The 19698-nt window shown below is 33.9% G+C and overlaps 3 protein-coding genes across 4 annotated transcripts; 2 read left to right on the top strand and 1 right to left on the bottom strand.

Annotated features, from left to right (window-relative positions):
- The first annotated feature begins 68 nt into the window (after positions 1-68).
- LOC110718886 (squalene synthase-like) lies at positions 69-6847 on the top strand. Of its 2 annotated transcripts, none has more exons than XM_021897819.1 (14): positions 69-920; positions 2084-2126; positions 2637-2726; positions 2953-3028; positions 3822-3891; positions 4195-4338; positions 4459-4563; positions 4800-4946; positions 5215-5290; positions 5465-5553; positions 5803-5894; positions 5976-5988; positions 6085-6173; positions 6458-6847. In XM_021897819.1, exons 1-13 carry the CDS (start codon positions 726-728, stop codon positions 6151-6153), a joined length of 1209 nt encoding a protein of 402 aa, XP_021753511.1. In that variant the 5' UTR covers positions 69-725; the 3' UTR covers positions 6154-6173; positions 6458-6847. The 2 variants fall into 2 exon arrangements, with proteins under 2 accessions (XP_021753511.1, XP_021753510.1); XM_021897818.1 differs by having other exon boundaries at positions 5976-6021.
- Positions 6848-7300: 453 nt separating this feature from the next.
- On the top strand, positions 7301-12464 carry LOC110718883 (squalene synthase-like). The gene is made up of 14 exons (XM_021897813.1): positions 7301-7844; positions 8032-8074; positions 8404-8493; positions 8628-8703; positions 9216-9285; positions 9699-9842; positions 9953-10057; positions 10213-10359; positions 10537-10612; positions 10776-10864; positions 11029-11120; positions 11203-11248; positions 11323-11405; positions 11587-12464. The coding sequence occupies exons 1-13, from the start codon at positions 7650-7652 to the stop codon at positions 11389-11391; spliced, it is 1242 nt and encodes a 413-aa protein (XP_021753505.1). The 5' UTR covers positions 7301-7649; the 3' UTR covers positions 11392-11405; positions 11587-12464.
- Positions 12465-12468: 4 nt separating this feature from the next.
- Positions 12469-19484, bottom strand: LOC110718884 (SH3 domain-containing protein 2-like). Its single transcript, XM_021897814.1, has 10 exons — positions 19255-19484; positions 17073-17189; positions 16919-16988; positions 16661-16812; positions 15652-15753; positions 15329-15529; positions 15155-15217; positions 14884-15036; positions 13395-13469; positions 12469-12913 (listed from the first exon to the last, which is right to left on the bottom strand). The coding sequence occupies exons 1-10, from the start codon at positions 19312-19314 to the stop codon at positions 12797-12799; spliced, it is 1110 nt and encodes a 369-aa protein (XP_021753506.1). The 5' UTR covers positions 19315-19484; the 3' UTR covers positions 12469-12796.
- Positions 19485-19698: the final 214 nt, after the last annotated feature.

Below are 19698 nucleotides of genomic sequence, written 5' to 3'. Positions count from 1 at the left end.
CAACTGTTTGTTTGAATAAACTTTGGATGGAAATAATTCCTTGCCGTGCCATTCCTAGGAAAACTTACACTAATAGTACATCTTCTGCAATTTGAGTTGCCTGTGACTAGATCCTCCTTCTGCAATCAATAGTCGAGTACGATGAAAGGTGAATTAACATAAACAAGCAAATTTTAATGCTACTTTTGTTTATTTTCACAGTTTAAGGGAATGTTGATGAGCAAAAAATTAGCACGAAATTAGGGACAATTTTTCCTTGATACCCCGTTTCTTAAATAAATAAAACAAAAACCACTTTGACTTAGTTATATTCGTCACAATGTATATAATTCTAATATCATTAAAAAAAAAAAAAAAAAAAAAAAGAGGAGGATTACAATTAACTTATGTCGAATTGCATGTTGATAATTTTTTTTATGATTACTTAACCTTGTCACAGAAAACATAAAATATCCTCAAAACCATTTATTTTGTCAATCAAACAAGCACAAAAAAATATCACACGCAAAGCAATCTTACGTGCTGAGCTAATGAGTGATGACGATGCAAATTCAGGAACACACCCCAATATAAAAATTAAAAAATATATACAAGAAGAAAAACGATGAAAAACACTAAATTCAAGATACCAAAACACGCACTCACAAGTCAACTCTGAGTATTGACAATTTGTAAGTACAAATTACATCAAAATCACAGATTTTGAGCAGCAAAATTTGATTAAAATGGGGATTTTGATGGACATTCTGAAACACCCAGATGAATTATACCCACTTTTGAAGTTGAAAATGGCGGTCGAACAGGCTGAGAAGCAGATCCCACATCAACTTCATTGGTGTTTCTGCTATTCTATGCTTCACAAAGTTTCCAGAAGTTTCGCTCTTGTTATTCATAAACTTGATACTCAGCTCCGCAATGCTGTAAGATCTTCAATTTTTGTCCTTTGTTGTTGTTGTTGTGAGTTTGTATTACTCCTTCTGTTCCTAAATACTCGTAATTGACCGTGTGTTTTTTTTTATCAGTTTCTGAATTATTATTGCACTTCCTATTTTGATGTCGAGTTATTATTCCCTTCAATTGTTTGCCACGAGTTATGCTTTGTTTTATTAAATTTTGGTTGCGTGAAGTTGATTAGAGATAAAAATTGGTGGGAACTAAAGTAAATTTTGCGAGAGTAAAGTTGTGGTCCCATGTCCAATTTCTGTATGTGCCAACGTTCTAAGACTTGGCAATCAGCTTCACATTGCTGTAGATTCTCCAAAATTTATCCTCTTTTACTAAAAGAGGAAAGTTTATCGATTATTCCTAAACGGGGACAGTAAATGTTTGAGCATTTGTTGTCTTTTATCAGTTTTTGAATTTTTGCAACTCTCCCCATTCTCATATCAAACCATTAATTCCTTTAATTCTTTCAATTGTTTGCATCAAGTCATATTTTACTTTATTAAGTTTTAGTTAACAAATATTGGTGGGACATAAATAAATTTTACAAGAGTAAAATTTGTTGGGATTGTTATCGCAAGTCCCACGTGGAAAGAATAAGGAGTTGAAAATTTCTTTATAAGCAAGAGCACACTCTATTAGTATGAGGTTTTTTTTTGAAAGTTTTCCAAAATCAACTCCATGCAGGCTATGTTTATAGCGGACAATATCATACTAATATGGAGTGAACTCAGTGAAGGCAAACATGCCGCCCAACAAGTAGTATCAGAGCCATGTTTGTGAAGCGACCTTAAGTGGTATCATAGCCAATTAGCCATGGTTGTGAAGCGATCTTTGGTGGTATGAAAATTGGGGCAAACTTAAAAGGATAAATGAAGTACTTGTATTCCATTCTATTTTTTATGGCATTAATTTGTTTTATGATTAGTGTATGTTATTTTTCTCTAATCACTTCCTCAAACTGCCAAGGGACTATAGGTCAAGTAAATAATACGAGAGGAGGCAAAAATTCTCATTTTTATGATTGTCTATGCATTATTTCAATCATTAATTACAGTAATTAAAATATATAGAAATTTACATACCTGTTTTTGCTTATCATTTTAAGATCTTTATTGTGTAAAAAATTTACAATTTACAGGTTTGTGTCTTGTACTTGGTCCTTCGAGCCCTCGACACTGTAGGTTTGTCTCTTTAAGCTCTACAAAATTTTATACATGCAAGCTATAACCCGATTCCATATTTGATAAGTTAGACATGGTATGTGTCAAGTGTTGGACTCACATTCTACATAAATATTTCTATATCTTTGGTCCAATATAAAGTGTGAAGTCTTTATGTCCATCTTGTGTTAAACATGGGTATGTGTCAAGAGCTGACTCCAATTTTAAAGAAATATTTTCATATTATTGGTCTAATACAAAGTGTCAAGTGGTCATATCCATATTAAATTAGACATGGGAGTGTGTAGACTCTGATTTTAATGAAAATATTTTGGTATTCTTGATCCAATATATAGTGTCAAGTGTTCATATTTATATTAGACCGTGTGTTAGGCAATCTGATTTGAGTGTTGAGGTGAACTGAAGCGTCCGTTCAACATGACATGGCAATGGCATATATATTGAAAGTTGAACTATGATTTACTATAAACTTCATCTTTTTCTCTTATTGGTTTTGGCACTAATGGACAGAGGATGATACAAGCATAGCTACAGATGTCAAATTGCCTATTTTGAGAGCTTTTCACCAGCACATATATGACAGTGACTGGCATTTCTCTTGTGAGTCAACTCAAAATCTCTTCTGTAGTCCAAATCTTAGTATTAGTAATTCTTTTATCTAGTGTGTGATATTGTATGGTAGAATGTTTTTCACTTAATTTTCTAATTCCCTGTAAATTTTTCTAAAGCAGTTCCTTGATTTTGCCATTTCCTAGCTAAATTTATTTTACATATTAATATGATATCGGTTCTTTTGCTCTATATGTCCATTTTCTGCTGTACTAAGGTGGTACAATGGACTGCAAAGTTCTGATGGATGAGTTTCATCACGTCTCAATTGCTTTTCTGGAGCTTGAAAGAGGGTAAGCTTCTTATCTTTCAAATTTATGTCTCCTTCCAAAAATAACATTTGCTACATATACATTAAAGAGCTTTATATTGCATATTAAAGTCTTGTTAATTATTGAAAACATAGGTGAGTAGCTTGATGTAAGTTCCTTTACTTTTCTTCTTAGTTAGGCCTAACATCTATGCACAATTCCTGCTATCAACATGTATGAGCAATTTTTTAAATGTTGTTATTGGTTGCTTAATTGTTATAGTGTATACTCCTAAAGTCCATTCCTTTTTTTTGCAACAAAGCATCATATCCTGTTTACATACTATTCACTGCTTGCTGATTGCCTGATTCCGTTCCATCCTCTATCATCTGAATATTTTAGTTAGTTTGGTTGAAGTTTGATCAAATTTAAATATCTTTTAAGTACTAACTTGCTTTAGTAATTGGATCAGGATGAAATTTGGCGCTATCATTTAAAACATCTTACCTGTCTGTGTCTGATTAATAATGTTTGTATCTTTTGATATCGCATGCTGAGTAATATATATGTCTGTGCATGAAAAATGACACCTTGGTGTGTACATTATCCTTGCTGCGTGGCCTCTTACAGTAGCTGCCTTATGGAAAATATAAATGTATGACTAGAACTTTTGATCTAATGCTTCAATAACTATATATGTCTCAGCTTATTGACTCAATATTCATTAGTTGTGTTCATTTTAAGGTTTGTGAAGTCCCAGGCTCTGGGACATTGTTCCGAATTGTTAACTTGCTCTGATTTATGTGTGAGCTACTTATACTCGTGGAATCTGCAGTTGCCAGGTGGTTATTGAGGATACGATCAAAATGATGGGAGAAGGAATGGCAAAATTTATCTGCAAGGAGGTTTGTGCATATGCATTACCAGAGGACTTATTCATAAGAATAATTTATAGTTGATCCATTTCCTTTCTAGCTAACCTCCCCTAGTTTTTCTGTGTAAAGTTGCTGAGGCAAGAAAACATATGCTAAGTGATAAGTTATGCCTATATTATATAATTCTTGATAACTGAGTCCACCTAAATCTGCTGGAAATCCAAAGGCTTTGATTTTACTAATATTTGCTAAAAATGTGGGACTCAACTAATCTTCCGAACCTGGTGTATTTACATCTATATCTTTAATATTCAACTGTTCCTTATATGGCAGATAGAAACAGTTGGTGACTATGATGAATATTGCCACTATGCAGCAGGACTTGTTGGATTAGGGCTGTCAAAGCTTTTCCATTATGTTGGTTCGGAGGATCTAGCTCCAGACAACCTTCCCAATTCAACTGGCTTATTTCTGCAGGTATGAGTTTCTGCCTTAATTGCTTTGCAACCTTCTCGGCCTGCTATACTGCTCTGTGATATCAAAGTAAAAAAGCAGTATATGATGTTACATAACAAACAATCTGTCCATATTGTGCAGAAAGTAAACATTATTCGTGATTACCTTGAAGATATAAATGAGGTTCCAAAAGCTCGCATGTTTTGGCCTCGGGAGATTTGGAGTAAATATGTGAACAAACTTGAGGTTAGTAATGTCTTTGTAATAGCTTGTTATCTGCTCTTATCATCTTATTAGATTTGGAGTATTTTCCTTTGTTTTGTCTATAGAAATTATGTAATTACAGGTGAGTGATGTGCATAAGTAAATTTGAAATTACTTACTCAATAAACTTTAAGAAGCTTGGCAAAATATGTGAAAAAATATTGAAGAATTTCTTGAATTGTAGCAACTTTAAGATTGAAATTTAATTTCTTCTGCAGGATTTGAAGTGTGAAGGAAACTCAGAAAAGGCAGTTCAATGTTTAAATGAGATGGTGACAAATGCCTTGTTGCATGTGGAAGATTGCCTAAACTGCATGTCTGCTTTACGGGATCATTCCATACTCTGGAGCTGTGCTATTCCTCAAGTATGAGATCTCCTGAATCAGCTAGCATTCTTACTGCCCCCAATCTTCATATAATTGTCTTGTTAGGGAAAAATTCCAGATATTATGCATCACACAATTAAGGAGTACTTTCAAACAGCATCAAATCTGTTTCATAATATTAAGGAGTACAAGATTTTTATTTTTTCTGCAGATTTTAGCTGTTATTTTTCATGAGGCATCTCTCTTTCACCCTAAGTCTTGATACCTGTTATTATAACTTCATGACATTCTTCTTTACATATTCTAGATTATGGGCATTGGAACTTTAGCTTTATGCTACAACAATAATCAATTCTTCAAACGTGCGGTAAAAATTAGACGTGGTAAGTAATTTCAGCTCCGTTTTTTTCCACATGTATCTGTTATGTATCCATCCTAAGAAATGACATACATTACATTACTGCAGGTTGTTTGTAATGTTTTAGTGGTTACCATAAGAGCATTGTCTCCTTGTGATGTATTTGCTATATTTGTATTTGTGCATATTTGCATATTAGGTCTTGCTGCTGTAGTTTTTGATCAGATGAACACAATGGCTGATGTTTATGGAGCCTTTTATGATTTCGTCTCGATTATGAAAACCAAGGTAATGTCCCGGAAACAAACAGGCATTGCTTTTATACTCCAATCATTTTCATTATATACAATAGGCTAATTAGGCTATATACGATAATCCTATTTTAGAAACCGAGTTAGACTATCCTTCATTATGTTTACCCTGACATCTCTACCACATCAATGTTATTACTAGAGATAAAGGACTATATTGGAAAAGGAAGAATGTGTGAACACAACATAATTTTCTATTTAGTTTTACACAAATCCTTTTTTGTAGGTTGATAAGAAGGATCCAAATGCTACAGAAACACTGAGCAGGATTGAAGCAATCCAGAGGATTTGTAGGGATTCTGGAACTCTAAATAAAAGGTGATTACTGATACATACTCTCACTGAAACCATGTACATTTTCACAACGTATGATAAATTTCTATCTATGTTTTTCCTCAGGAAATTGCACATGGTGAGGAATAAGTCAGCATACTCTTCAATCTTGGTGAGAACTTTTAAAATATGCTATGGTGACTAAAGTTAGAGACTGACCATAATTTCTATGCAGATAATGGTGTTCTTCATTGTTATGGCAATCATTTTTTCTCGCCTGTCTTCCAATCGACAGATTGATTAATTCTTACTCAGTGGTAACTGGTAAGTATAGCACAACTACACTTGGATGTCATATGATAATATGCTTATGTAGTTATGTGCCATGATAATATGCTTATTTGCCTAACTACTTAACTAGTTAGGCAACTAACACGGAATGAAATGAACTAAGTACCATGAGCAAACCATTGTTATACTGAAGTAAGGACATTATCAACATCTCGCACATGTTGCCTAACTATTAGGCAGACATCTTTTGGACTCATGTCATTAAAACTAATGTTACATGCCAACATTGTTTAACATATGTTGCTGCATTTTTGCAGGTATGGCTTCATGTGCAGTTGTGCGGTGTGTTGTTGTAAGAATATACAGAGGTACTTATGTTCTCTTGTTCGAAACGAGCTCCTGAATCATAGCAGCAAAACAAATATACATTGCACATAAATCACTTATGAGGGGAACGATATGGCACACGTCATCATTGATGGTTTGTAGCTGCTTCGTAACATTCTAATAAGTTTGCTTGTAAGTTGGAAGTGCTGCTGATGTATTTTAAGGACCATTTAGTCATGTTCTAGTTTTGGCACAAACTTAAGTTTAATCATTGTTCTTTAGTCCATTTAAAAAGAGACGACAATTCTTCATTCCTTCTTTTGTTTGGATCTATTTTTGTGAATTGGGAAGCATTTAATTACTATGGAGTACTATTTTTAAATCAATTTTATTATTTGCTAATACTCATGAGGTAATGACTGGTTGCCTCTTGCATGCATGTGAGAAGTAACAAAAATTCAAGGCATGTGGGACATATTTGAAATCAGTTTTCAATTTTCAGATGAAAAAATTTATCATACTAAAAATGAAAATTGGGGTAAGAAAATTGACATTCTTGTTATTACTTCATAATTGTTAGAGGAATAACTATTGGGTTAAATATGGAAAAAATAAAATAAATAAAATTACTCCGTATAAAACAATAATGTAATGTTGAATTGATAGTTAAGTTTTTACGGAGTACCTTTCATTTCAAGGTCATATGAGATATATAAGAGTGACGATATTTATTTGAGTAATGATATATATAGACCTTAAACATTAAATATACTTCCTAAAATGGAAATAAGTTGGAATTCATGACAAAATCACTTGCAGATCGGTGTAATTATTGTTAATTTATCTGCAATATATCTTTTTTTAGCTTCTTATACATAGCCCTATCATTTTCCTATTTATTTTTTCGAAGTCGGTAATGTGAGAGGAATGAACTTAATGGAGTATGAGTATTAAGAGATGGGTAGACCAACTTTTATTTTTGTTCAAATAATGCAGAAGGCACTGATTGCTAAGTAACAAAAAACAAAAAGCAGCACTGCAGCATACACTCACATTGTGAACTCCTAAACTTGACTTCTTAAATAATAATCGCACTCTATTATTGATAATTGCTGAAGTATACTATATATTACATAGAAATATCAGATTTTGAGCAGTAACCAGTTCTTAAAGTTGATAAAAATGGAAACTTTGTGGGAGATTTTGAAATACCCAGATGAATTTTACCCAATTTTGAAGGTAAAGATGGCTGTTAAAGAGGCTAAGGAGCAAATCCCACCTGAAATTCACTGGGGTTTCTGCTATACTATGCTTCACAAGGTTTCCACAAGTTTCTCTCTTGTTATACAACAGCTTGATACTGAGCTTCGCAATGCTGTGAGCTTCATCTCCTATCTTTCTCCTTTCTTTGTGTCAAACATACTAAAGTATTTACATGAAGATAGATTATACAAAGTATTCTTTACATGTGTATATTAAATATGTGTTCTTTTGGAGCAAATGTGCATCATGCTCTAACATGTACTCCGGTAGGTTTAATTTGTGCTGCTTCGTTGTATTACAGGCATGTGTCTTTTACTTGTTCCTTCGAGCCATCGATACTGTAGGTTTGTCTCTTTAATCTCAACAATATTGTATAAATGATTCAATGCAAGCACTTACATGAACTATGGAATGCACTTATGCTAGACACGGGTATGTGTCTATGTGTCCATGTGTCGAACTCGGATATTAAATAAAATTTTACATAAATTTGGACAATTTGGTCTAAGTGACTAAAATGTTGTGCTAATATCAAGCTGAAATGAAGAGTCTGTAACGACATTGTAACAATTATAACCTGCAATAGCATGCCATGCATGTTTTAAGTTGTCATCTATAATTACTTAGTGTATGTGTATCTTATCTCTCGTTGCTTTTTGGTATTGATGGATAGAGGATGACATGAGCATAGCTGCGGATGTCAAATTGCCTATTCTGAGAGCTTTTCATCAGCATATATATGATCACGACTGGAAGTTTTCTTGTGAGTGAACGAAGTTTTGCACAATTCTTCTGTCCATATATTGGTCTTTTTATTATTCGTACGAAATACAGTATTTAAATTAAATCAGTGCCTATACATATTGTGCAACTCTGATTATCTTGTTCTGTATTAAGGTGGAGCAGGGGACTGCAAAATTCTGATGGATGAGTTTCATCATGTCTCAACTGCTTTTCTGGAGCTTGATAGACAGTAAGTCAGTAACCTTCTTCATCTCGATCAAATGAATATTTATCTATCGCCTTTCAAAGATATCATTTTCCAAAGCATGCAAGAACTTTAGACTTGGTTATTTAGTAAATGGTTTAGGATGATTTATGACAGTATCCTGTAAGACTTCTTACCAATTTTCAGTGTCTAAATATTCATATGTGCATCTCCTGATGATATTGCATGCAATGTGATAATATGTGTATAAAAAATTGAAATTTGGCAAATAAGTTATCCTTGTTGGCTTGTTGCATTGCCTTTTGGAAGAATGGTAAAGACACATTATTTGATCTAATGCACTTGTTACACATCCAATTTTGTAAATATGCTTCACTACTCGTTTTGTTGGTGATCATGTTAAGCTTGCAAAATCCCAGGCTGATTCATTGTTCTGAATCTTAAATCATTCACATGCTCCAACTTATCCTGGTTTGTCAGGTTCCAATGGTAAGGCATGACTGCGTGAGAACTAATTTTACATGTGTCATATGCAGTTGCCAAGTAATAATTGAGGATATGATCAGACAGACGGGTGAAGGAATGGCAAAATTTATCTGCAAGGAGGTTTGTTGCAATTATTTACCTGCTTTTTTTGTAGATAAATCTGTCTGCTTGTCCCTTGTACCTTCATTACATTGCTAGATACCTGAAAATCTGTTGATACTCTTGACAGTCCACCTAAATTTGCTGGAGATCCATAGCCGAAACTGACTTTGGTATCATAAAGCTAACAGGTTGTACTAGTAGAACTAAATTTTGGCCTAGTGCACTAGTGAATGCTGTGAAACAGAAGCCATCCTTGTTTTGGCCTCGAGGCAGAAATTTGCTCACTGTATGACCTTTTAGTTATGTTATTTAGGTTTTGGTTTTACAAAAAAAAAAAAAATCAAATTTGGGATCCAAGTTAGGCGACTAAGTGTACATTGATCATCCAAATCAGGTGTATACAACCTAAAAGATTTTTGCTTTTTTGACAGATTGTAACAGTTAGGGACTATGATGAATATTGCCACAACGTAACAGGGCCTATTGGTTTAGGATTATCGAAGCTTTTCCATAACCCTGGTTTGGAGGATCTAGCTCCAGAGGATCTTTCCAATTCGGTGTCTTTATTTTTGCAGGTAATCCGATCCCTTTTGCTTTGGACCCTGCATTACACCTTTGGTTGCTCCATGATATCATCCATTCTTCTATGATGTTACATAGTATAGTGTCTGTCCATATTGTGCAGAAAACAAACATCATTCAAGATTACCTTGAAGATATAAATGATATTCCGAATCCTCGCAAGTTTTGGCCCCGGGAGATTTGGTGTAAATATGTCAACCAACTGGAAGTAAGTCATTCTTCTGATTTCAACTGGCCTTAAATTAAAAATTGGATAAGGTAAATGTGATTTAGTATGAGACATCAATGTCTTGAAGAGGAGTACGTGGGTGACGAGTTTCTTGATCAATTGTCACCCTAACTTGGTTTAAATTTGTTATGCAGGACTTGAAATGCGAGGAGAACAGAGAAAAGGCGGTCCAATGTTTAAATGAGATGGTGACCAATTCCTTGTTGCATGTAGAAGATTGCCTAAACTACATGTCAGCTTTGCATGATCATGCCATATTTCGGTTTTCAGCTATTCCACACGTATGACTTCTTCTGAATCACCATATTTTAGCTGTTATATCCAGTTGATATCTTTCTCCTTATGCACTTGATGCCTGCTTATAGTCTTCTAGGATGATATAAGGCAATCAAGGCAGATGCTTAATTACTTATCTTTAGCATTATAATGATGTTGTTCCTCTGTAATTTATGCGCTAGATCATGAGCATTGGAACTTTAGCTTTATGCTACAACAACAGTCAATTCTTCAGACGCCCGGTGAAAATGAGACGTGGTAAGTTGAATCTGTGTGTGTGTGTGTGTTTTACATGAATCTAATTTCCTTTCTATATTTTTCTTAGAGATGACTCTCATTCAATATGTCGACAAGAGCCCATTGTTTATGTTGCTGTTTCCATGACCGCACTGTCGTTGATGTTTGTATTTGTGCAAATTAGGTCTTGCTGCTGTAATTTTTTATCAGACAAACACAATGTCTGATGTTTACGGCGCCTTCTATGATTTCCTCTCCTTGATGAAATCAAAGGTAATGCTCCATAGGAAACAAGTCATTACTAGTATCCCCTTCGGCTTTTGTCTATAAATAATAAGCAACATGAATGAAGATCATTATCAAGTAATTAAGTTAAAATAACGTTACTGTCTTTTACTATTCTAATCTTATCAACTTACGCAAATCCGCTTATGTAGGTTGATAAGAAGGATCCAAATGCCACAAAAACACTAAGCAAGATTGAAGCAATCCAGAGTATTTGTAAGAATTCCGGAACACTGAAAAAAAGGTGATTCCAAAATCCTGCTCCTACAAGAACAATGTAACTTTTCACAAAAATCTGATAGAATCCCATCTGCATTTTTTATCAGGAAATTGCACATTGTGAGGACTAAGTCAGCATACTCTCCAATCGCGGTGAGAACTTTTGAAAGTATGCTATGGTGCGGTGTTTCGATCAGTATATTTACTAAACATGACCTTCTATGCAGATGATGATGTTCTTCATTGTTCTGGCAATCATTTACACTCGTCTGTCTTCCAACCAACAGAATAACTAAAATATTAAGCAGTGGTACGTATAACACTAGTACACTACTAGATCTGGATGTCATAATAACGAACTGCCTAACGGGTTAGGCAACTAACACGGGGCTAAATGATCTAATTATCCTGCAATCAGCCAAGGCTCATGCCGTACAGGCTAGAGTTACATGCCAATATATTATTTTTCACCTTTAGTTGCATTTTTGCAGGTATGGCTTCTTGTGCAATTGCGTGGCTTGTTGTTTGGGTTCGCTTGCTTTCTCTAAACATGAATTTGTGAAACCAAGGCTTTTTTCAAGTAACTGCCTTGTAATAATACGCTTTGCATTTTGGCCATTTTCTAACTTCTGGTTCATTTTGAGGATCAGTGTACTCATAGTTCTTGTTTTGGGGCAAACTTATTATTCAAGTTGCTGAATAATCAATACCTTCGATTGGAAAGTTTAGTGATGGACACTAGATATGTACATCACCCCTCCAAACCAAAAAAAAAAAAAGTAGTTGGGAATAAATTGATCATGCTTCTTGTTTAATGCATATTCATATAAAGTTAAAACTATATTGTAGTGTAATGTAAGAAGAGGTACCCTATTAAATCTTCACCTTTCAAATTGTCATACATTTGTACTTGTTCAAATGTAATTTGTAACACAAAGTACAATTTAAAGCATCGATCAATAATGAATATTATATTCTTGTTAACAACCATGAGATAAGATGAGGTTAAGAGGCTATGTATACTTTTTCCATCAAAATAAGGCTTCCATTCATTCATTGTGTTAAGTAACAAACAAAATACCTAAGTATAATAAAATCAACACCGTAATCAATTCACTTTCACTCACTCTCACATCATGACATCTTTTTCTTCCTCATTCTAACTACCGAATTTAGGAATAATCAACAACACCAATGAAGATGAAGGATTCTCAACACCTTAATAAGACCCTAGGATGCTAAGTTGGTAATTATTATAATCATCTCTTGCAGGTATTCACTACATGCGACACAGATTTTGAAGTATCAGTCACACAAGTATAATAGCAGTTTAATAGCAAGGAAATGCAGCAAAAAAAAAAAAGGCATAAGTAGGCAATAAACCAACACAAGAAATCAAAAATAGCATATGAAAAATTTGAAGTATCAGTCACAATTGCATGACATTCTTCCAGTCGTTGCCCCCTCCCACTTCCGATACCATGACATATACTTCTATAAGATTGCACAAAATTTAAACAAAAAATATAAATGGGGAGATCAGAAAGTAAACAAAAATGATAGCTACATCATACACTACAGTAAACCTACGGCCATTGTTCCATTTATATATCAATCAAACAATAAATTGTGGGCTTTGCTGTAGGGTTGAAACACATTACAGACAAAACCTTTTCGGTTTCAGTTACCCAGACGTAGACTTCAGAAAACTTCGGCGATCTTGCTTGCTAGAATGCGTTCTCTTCTTTCAATGTATCCGTAAGGAAACCAACCGGCTTTGCCTTTGCTTTCACCTTCAGCCCAGCCGTTGTTGGATACCTGTCAATACTCAATAGCATAGAGATTTCAATTGGTGTATTTATTTGAAGTTAAGACGAGATATTTTAACAAATAAATAGAGAAACTTATTCCTTTCTCCATCATTAAATATGATACAAAATGTGATTTTCAGAATGTTTGATATGCTGAAGGCCGAAGCTCAAAAGCTTTGCTCTTTTCAAATGAATCACTTGTCTAAACTAATGTTTAAGTCGTGAAATGAATTTGGTAGCCCATATCTGAATTTAGATTTCTTCAAAATTTATATTACTAAGGTGAAAAGAGCAACGCCTAAATGCTGTAAGAATAAATACAGCCAGCCAGCCAGATGATCAGTCCTTTAAGTAACTGTGGGGACAACGGCATAACTATCAAAGATAAAATTCATTCAAGCACATAATTTTAGATGTTTGTGACAAAATAATTAATCACAGCAGCAGCCAAAGAGTCACAATAAAAGGTAAAGATGTAAGCTACAAACCTTTCGAACAACAACATAATCTCCTATTGATAAATTCAACTCGATGTCGGATTCTGCTTGGTATGGGCATGTGACCTGCAAAATGAAAATATACATTACAATCAGAGGAAAATCACAAGGGAAGGGAGGGTTACACTCAAAGACAAATTAAATTAATTCAGCAACATAGTTTAACAATCAGTATAAAGTGGGCTCAGATTGCTATTCATTAAGCGTCTGCTGCAGCATATATTCACGAAAAAATAGATTGTTCATCACATACCCCTACTTTATAAAAAGTGTAAGCTAACTCTTAGGAATAGTGTGCTACCAACTATACCCTCAAAAATGTGTATAAAAATGAGTACAAAAATGTTTATTTACATTTTTACCCTCATTAATGTATTTAAAATTTATTTTTTTCATTACACATATCATCAATTAATTCAAAGTTTTTTTTGTTCCCTAAAAACTTGTAATACTTTTTTTTTTTTTTTTGAATAAAAAAAAACTTCTAATGCTTTATACTTCATAATTCATATGTTTTTTTTGTTAAGCTTTATTAGCTTTTGAAATTTACATTGTTTGATAGCACATAAACAACGTTATGGAATTATGAATGGGATTCATATATTAAATAGTGATATTTGAGCAGATGCAAGTTTAAAAATCCTAAAAAAAAAAAAACTGGTATTAATTATGGGAGAGAGAAAATGAAGGAATTTAAGAGGAAAAATATAACTAAGTAGTTATTGCTTTATTATTAGATATAGATATTGGATGGTCGTAGAACATTAAATTAAAGAGCTTACATTATTAAGTTTTTAGCTGTAACATTCACATATTATTACTCCGTATGACCTAAGCTCACAAAAAAATCATCTGTAAAAAATCAAGCTAGAAATATTATACGAAGTACTAAGTATTATTGAAACATGCAAATCAATTAAGTGTTCTAAACTAACAATTGCCCCTTAAGATATGAAGGGATAATAGTATTATATGAAATGATGCAAATCGGTAAAATATTATTTAATAATAATTTTGGGATAATACTGTCAAACTTTAGAGGGTTTTAAAAAATAATTGTCATAAAAGATTTTGGTGGCTTTCAATTTCTTCTACAAAGCCACCACATAGGCAAACCAAATAGTACTTATTAAAACTACCACCCAAATCAAAGGTGTAAACACACGCCAATACAACTTCTTCGTAAGAACTAGCCCCTCTTCATAAAATTCCCATTCAACCTCTTCATATACAAACGGATGAATTGTAACAACCTTTTGATCAATTGAAGCCCATAGTTTGGAGTCGTATTTTCTGTGGTATAGGCCTCTATTTCCTTTGGAATGTGACATTTAAGAAGATGATAATATCTTCTCTACTATAGTCAACTTCCCTCACACCCACCCTCCCACCAGCCCTTGCTGAGCAAAGAAATTAACATATGCATCTTCTAAGCCATGCTTTCACTACATAATAGAACACAAGGCCAATAGTCACTAACCTCTCCTAGGAAATAACCCATGCTGTCAGTTGTACCATTCTGAGCCTGAGACGCAAACCCACCATTAACTTCTTCATATGCTGGGGGTGGTGATACATTGTTCTCAATACTTGGGCTGGGGGCAGCTTCTATACGTTGTCGCTCTGATATCATCTATACATCACCACAAACTAAAGCTTGACCACTTCGAAAGCAAAATGAAAAAGATTGCAGACTCAACAGCAACATAAATAATACTCCATATACAGAAACTAAGATGAATTGAGGATACCTCGCCTTCAAGCTGTTCAAGTATCTGGAGTGCTCTTTGATGGTAGGCACGCTCTGCTTCCACCTTATATATTGTGGACAGGGAAGAGAAAAAAAAACCTTATGGTTCAGCCTTATGACATATGTACTGTATAAAATTTATTTGAGTCCAGTTAGAAAGAGAATTCCTTATTACCATGGCTATGAGTCGTTGAAGAGTCAATCTCTGTTGTTGACCCTCAACAGCAGCCATTGCAGATGCAGCTTCCTTTCCCAATATCCCCATATTAGATTTCAAGTCGTGAAGCTTAGACTCAGCAGCTTCTAACTTCATAACGATTTCTGGATTCCCTGATGCTTCTCTAACTTTTGCCTGGCGTTTAGAAACTTCAATTGCCTGTCTAGGTTCAAGTTAGATGAGATTCAAATCACAGACTTTGCATATGAATCTTTAAGTTTACAACAACATATTCTTCCAAGCTCTAAATTCTAAGATAATAGTGTAATTATTTGTAATACCTGAGCTTCAGCTTCTTGTCGCATTCGGTCATATCGCTGAGCAAGATGTCGAGCATCTTCTAAGGGAGCTCCCATAACCATTGCTCTTAAGGGCTCCGCTACCTAGTAATCAAAGAACTTAATAAATATCTTATGGAAATAGATATAGTGTACTATTAGAAGACAATTATATAAGGAACAAATACACTTTTTAAAAACAGCTAAAGCACTTAATCAGTTATGGGAAATTGGTGAGACACTTTTTTTTAAATATTCTTCTTTTTTTTCTTGATGGTGAGACACTTCTTTAGGTGGGAAGTTAAGAGAGGAAGGCTCCAAACAGAGTTTTAATGTTTTGGCAGAGTATAAGGGCACCTAGACACTTTAAATTTATCTACTTGCCTTCACTTGCTCCTTTTTTTTATTTTTTTTGTAAAACAATACTACGTATATAAATTTAAGCTTCTATTTAATATAGCACCTAGGCCATCTATATAAGTATAATTAGAAAAAAAAGAGTTTATTTTACACTCTTTTCAAACAAATTATGCTGTAAACCAGTAAAATAAATAAATTTGTATATTTAAAACTATATTTCAAAGTTCAAACAATATATAGACTTTATGCATGTCCAATAAAATATTATCAATACACACTCATGCCGCGTCTCATACCTGTGTCCAGATCCCAGGTAAAGTCCTCATGTTCCCAATTTTAGAATTGCCGTAACGGACACCAGGATTTATACCCGTATCCAACACTCCTACCCCAGTCCATAACATAGATGAGTAATGCTACCTGAACTGAACAATAGCGCTATAGTCTAATTGTCGATGAAAGGATTACTTATATAGCATCCATCTGCATTCATCGTCAACCTTCTTATGGTTCTCAGTTATCAAGGTAAGGTATAGTCCATACTAGGAAATATTAAATTATAGCCAACTCTTTTCAGTAAATCATTGTTAAAATTCTCCCTCACTGTTGAAAAACATTGAGACAATGATTATTAAAACAGAGAAGGTCAGACCTGTGTACCCAGTGCTTTTAATAAATTTCCACGCTCCTTCTCCATCTGTGCACGAGCTCGGGAAAAACTAACAGCTGCTTTGGACAATGTGCTACCACTAGTGCATGTATTTTCACCACCATACTTCCTGCTATCCTCAGACAACTTTGTTCCTAATAAACAAGTGGCACACAAAGACTAATGAACATAAGAAATCAACTATATTGCTTTCTAAGTGATGAGGGATTACAGACTGATTATATATGGGTAGAAAATTACCAATTTCAACTTGCTTCGATCCTGTTACAATATAACCTTCAACTCCACGCACAATATCTCTTTGAAAATGCTGAAACGTGATAATATTATAGTAAGAAGAAATTTTAACAAGGAAAAATTAGATATATGATATATCCAAGGAAAATCAGGTAACCTTAGCAGCTCGTGTTGATATGTAAAGCTTTTCAAGTTTCTGATGCTGATGAAGCTCTGCCTCATCTGTGACCAAATTATCTGAGTTATATCCTCCACCAAATTGCTTGAAAACAGCCTGCAATACGGACACAAATCATTAAGATAAACAAATCAGTCACAAAGAAGACATTCGTTTGAATTTAGCGATGGAAGTGACAACTGATGACAAGTATGCATCTCGCCAGAAAGTAAGCAGGTATTTATCCCTTCTTAGCACTTTTTTGGAAATATGAGGGTATACAGGTTAGCAAAGAGGGGGATGAATTTTTTGAAAACAAAGGTCGTTCTTTTCAACTTGAAAGACCACTTTTCAGGGGAAAAAAGTTCAAATAAGAACATGTAAGGGCCTATCAGTAATATAAGTTAAGGTGTGGGTTACCAATTTCACTTTACAACTAAAACTAAGCTTCAAAAAGTTCAGGTATTAAAGATAAGTTTATATGAGAGTTTTTGAGTAAAATAACAAAGCCTAAAAAGCTAAACATCAGCTCATTTCCAATGTGACAAGCAAAGAAGCTGAAATCAATCGATCAGAATTATAAATAGTTGATTTTCCCTTTTGGGTGCCTGGCTAGGCACCAAGGCCAGCAAACAGAGTATATATGAATATATCCATGTCTTGGATACAGAGGTTTAGAGAATTTAAGAGTTAAAGTACCAACATTTGTTAATTAAGTAAACCCCACTTCTTTACTACATGTTTTCAAACAATTTTACTACTTGGCTACATCATTAAACAGCATCCTATAAAAGAAGATAAGAAAGTTGTCGAGCATGAGAAACAATACTGCTGTCCTACTTGCATAAATGTCATTTGAAGAGGTTCTGTAGTGATTTTTTTTTTTTTTTTTGTTTTGATAAGCTTCATATTTAGAATGTTGTCATCAACGTATTCACTCCAGTCTGAAAATGATACCACCACTCTCCAGTCAAACATGATAACTGATCTGCATACGATTGTAGATGAATCAATATACTCATGAACAAGTGAACAACCATGAAGCAAGTGCTCACTGATAGTAAACAGGCCCAGCTTGAACAAAATGACAATTCAGCTCACTTACAAGTGTATACAGCGGATGTGTCATTAAAATCCATATCTCGACTTTTATACTCTCCATTAACTCGATGTGTGAAATTCGAATGATTTGACACAACAAGATCAATGCAACTTGATTCTTTCACATCATCTTCTCTATTTCCATACCTAACAGTTGTAAAGATTATATTTTCATTGGCCAAGCTCAAGCTCATACAACATAATATACAATCAAATTCTTCAAATGTAAAAGTTCAGCTCACTTTTATCTCTCGAGACTTTATTCAAGGCAAGTGACAAATCAAGCCAATAGATGATTGTTCACATGCCGGGTGAAAGTCTCTCTTAAACCAAAAGGCCTCAGCTTGTAAATTTGTTGATTCAGACTATTCAGACACCCAAGGAAGGAGAAGAAACTACCAAACTAATAATCATTTGATTATTACTTGTCTTTTCTCCTCCAATGTAATAAGGCTAAAATAAACACCCGAACTTTAACTCGCCATTAACCTTCGGAAACAGCACTCCTTGCAACATTCTGCTGGTCAAAATCACCTTCATTATACCACCAATGCAATATAAACCTAGCTCCAAAAGTCCTCCAGAATCAAGACCCCTACTTCGTCTTGCCGGATCCTTCATCTCTCCTTAATCACAGTCTACTATTCATTGATATCAAGAAATTAACCTTAAACAGATTAATTTAGACTACTCAAATCTGATCCGAAATCGCCGACTCGTCTAAATTTGATCGCATTTCAGTTCAACGCCAAAAAGTATTACTCATTTCAATTAAACTCAAATCAAATTCATAACTTAGATCGGAAAACCTAGGGAGATCGATCAAATCACTCAATTAACCCCAAAATTTGCAAAAACAGTCAAAATGACGATCTCCGTTTACAAATTGAATAAAATTAAATCACAAACAAATAAATCAAAATTGACATAGGTAGTAAATATTTAGCTCAAAGATCAAGAAAATGAGTTAACCGAATCAATTGAAACAAAGAATAAATTGGAAATTGATGATTTGAGGGTAAAATTAGGGTTCAGTCAGAAGTAATTAACGAGAAAAAAATTCAAAACAAAAACAAAAAACCTGCTGCTGCTTAGCAACTTGTTCGCGGAGGCGAGTAGCTTGCTTTCTGATAGCTTCCATTAACAAATTCAATGTCTGTGTTGTTGGCTGCTCGCGGAAGAGAGAAAAAAGAACGTTGTAGAGAGAGAAACACCAAAGAGGAATCAGAGATTTCAAATCACAACCTTTTTTAGTTTACACCCACTTTTTTTTTTATTTTTTTTTTCTTTATTTATTGATTTAAAACTTTAGACATGGATGTTTAGAAATTTTATAATTTTTTTTTTTTTTTTTTTGTGTTGTTGTACTAATTTTATACAAGTATACAGTGCATGAAAAATATAAGGATGAAATGTGCATATTTTTTCCATTAAATGTGCAAAATTATTTTTATCCTAATAAAAAATTTGAATTTTGGGGGGAAAATCGAAATTGTGCACATTATGTTCAAAATTTATGCACATC

Source organism: Chenopodium quinoa, unplaced genomic scaffold (assembly GCF_001683475.1).
Source record: "Chenopodium quinoa cultivar QQ74 unplaced genomic scaffold, ASM168347v1, whole genome shotgun sequence".
NCBI lineage: Eukaryota > Viridiplantae > Streptophyta > Magnoliopsida > Caryophyllales > Amaranthaceae > Chenopodium > Chenopodium quinoa.
The sequence above is the reverse complement of the archived record's forward strand: the minus strand, read 5'-3'. Positions and strand labels throughout refer to the sequence as shown.

Bases quoted from the DNA above. Each gene is read 5' to 3' on its own strand.
- LOC110718886 (XM_021897818.1), top strand. From the start codon at position 726: ATGGGGATTTTGATGGACATTCTGAAACACCCAGATGAATTATACCCA. The intron at 2,127-2,636 runs GTTTGTCTCTTT...ACTAATGGACAG, and splicing joins TCGAGCCCTCGACACTGTAG to AGGATGATACAAGCATAGCT. The intron at 5,554-5,802 runs GTAATGTCCCGG...CCTTTTTTGTAG, and splicing joins TCTCGATTATGAAAACCAAG to GTTGATAAGAAGGATCCAAA.
- LOC110718883 (XM_021897813.1), top strand. From the start codon at position 7,650: ATGGAAACTTTGTGGGAGATTTTGAAATACCCAGATGAATTTTACCCA. The intron at 10,360-10,536 runs GTATGACTTCTT...TTTATGCGCTAG, and splicing joins GGTTTTCAGCTATTCCACAC to ATCATGAGCATTGGAACTTT. The intron at 10,613-10,775 runs GTAAGTTGAATC...TGTGCAAATTAG, and splicing joins CCCGGTGAAAATGAGACGTG to GTCTTGCTGCTGTAATTTTT.
- LOC110718884 (XM_021897814.1), bottom strand. From the start codon at position 19,314: ATGGAAGCTATCAGAAAGCAAGCTACTCGCCTCCGCGAACAAGTTGCT. The intron at 15,754-16,660 runs GTCTGACCTTCT...TTTGATTACTAG, and splicing joins TAAAAGCACTGGGTACACAG to GTAGCGGAGCCCTTAAGAGC. The intron at 15,218-15,328 runs GTAATAAGGAAT...ACAATATATAAG, and splicing joins TTCAACGACTCATAGCCATG to GTGGAAGCAGAGCGTGCCTA.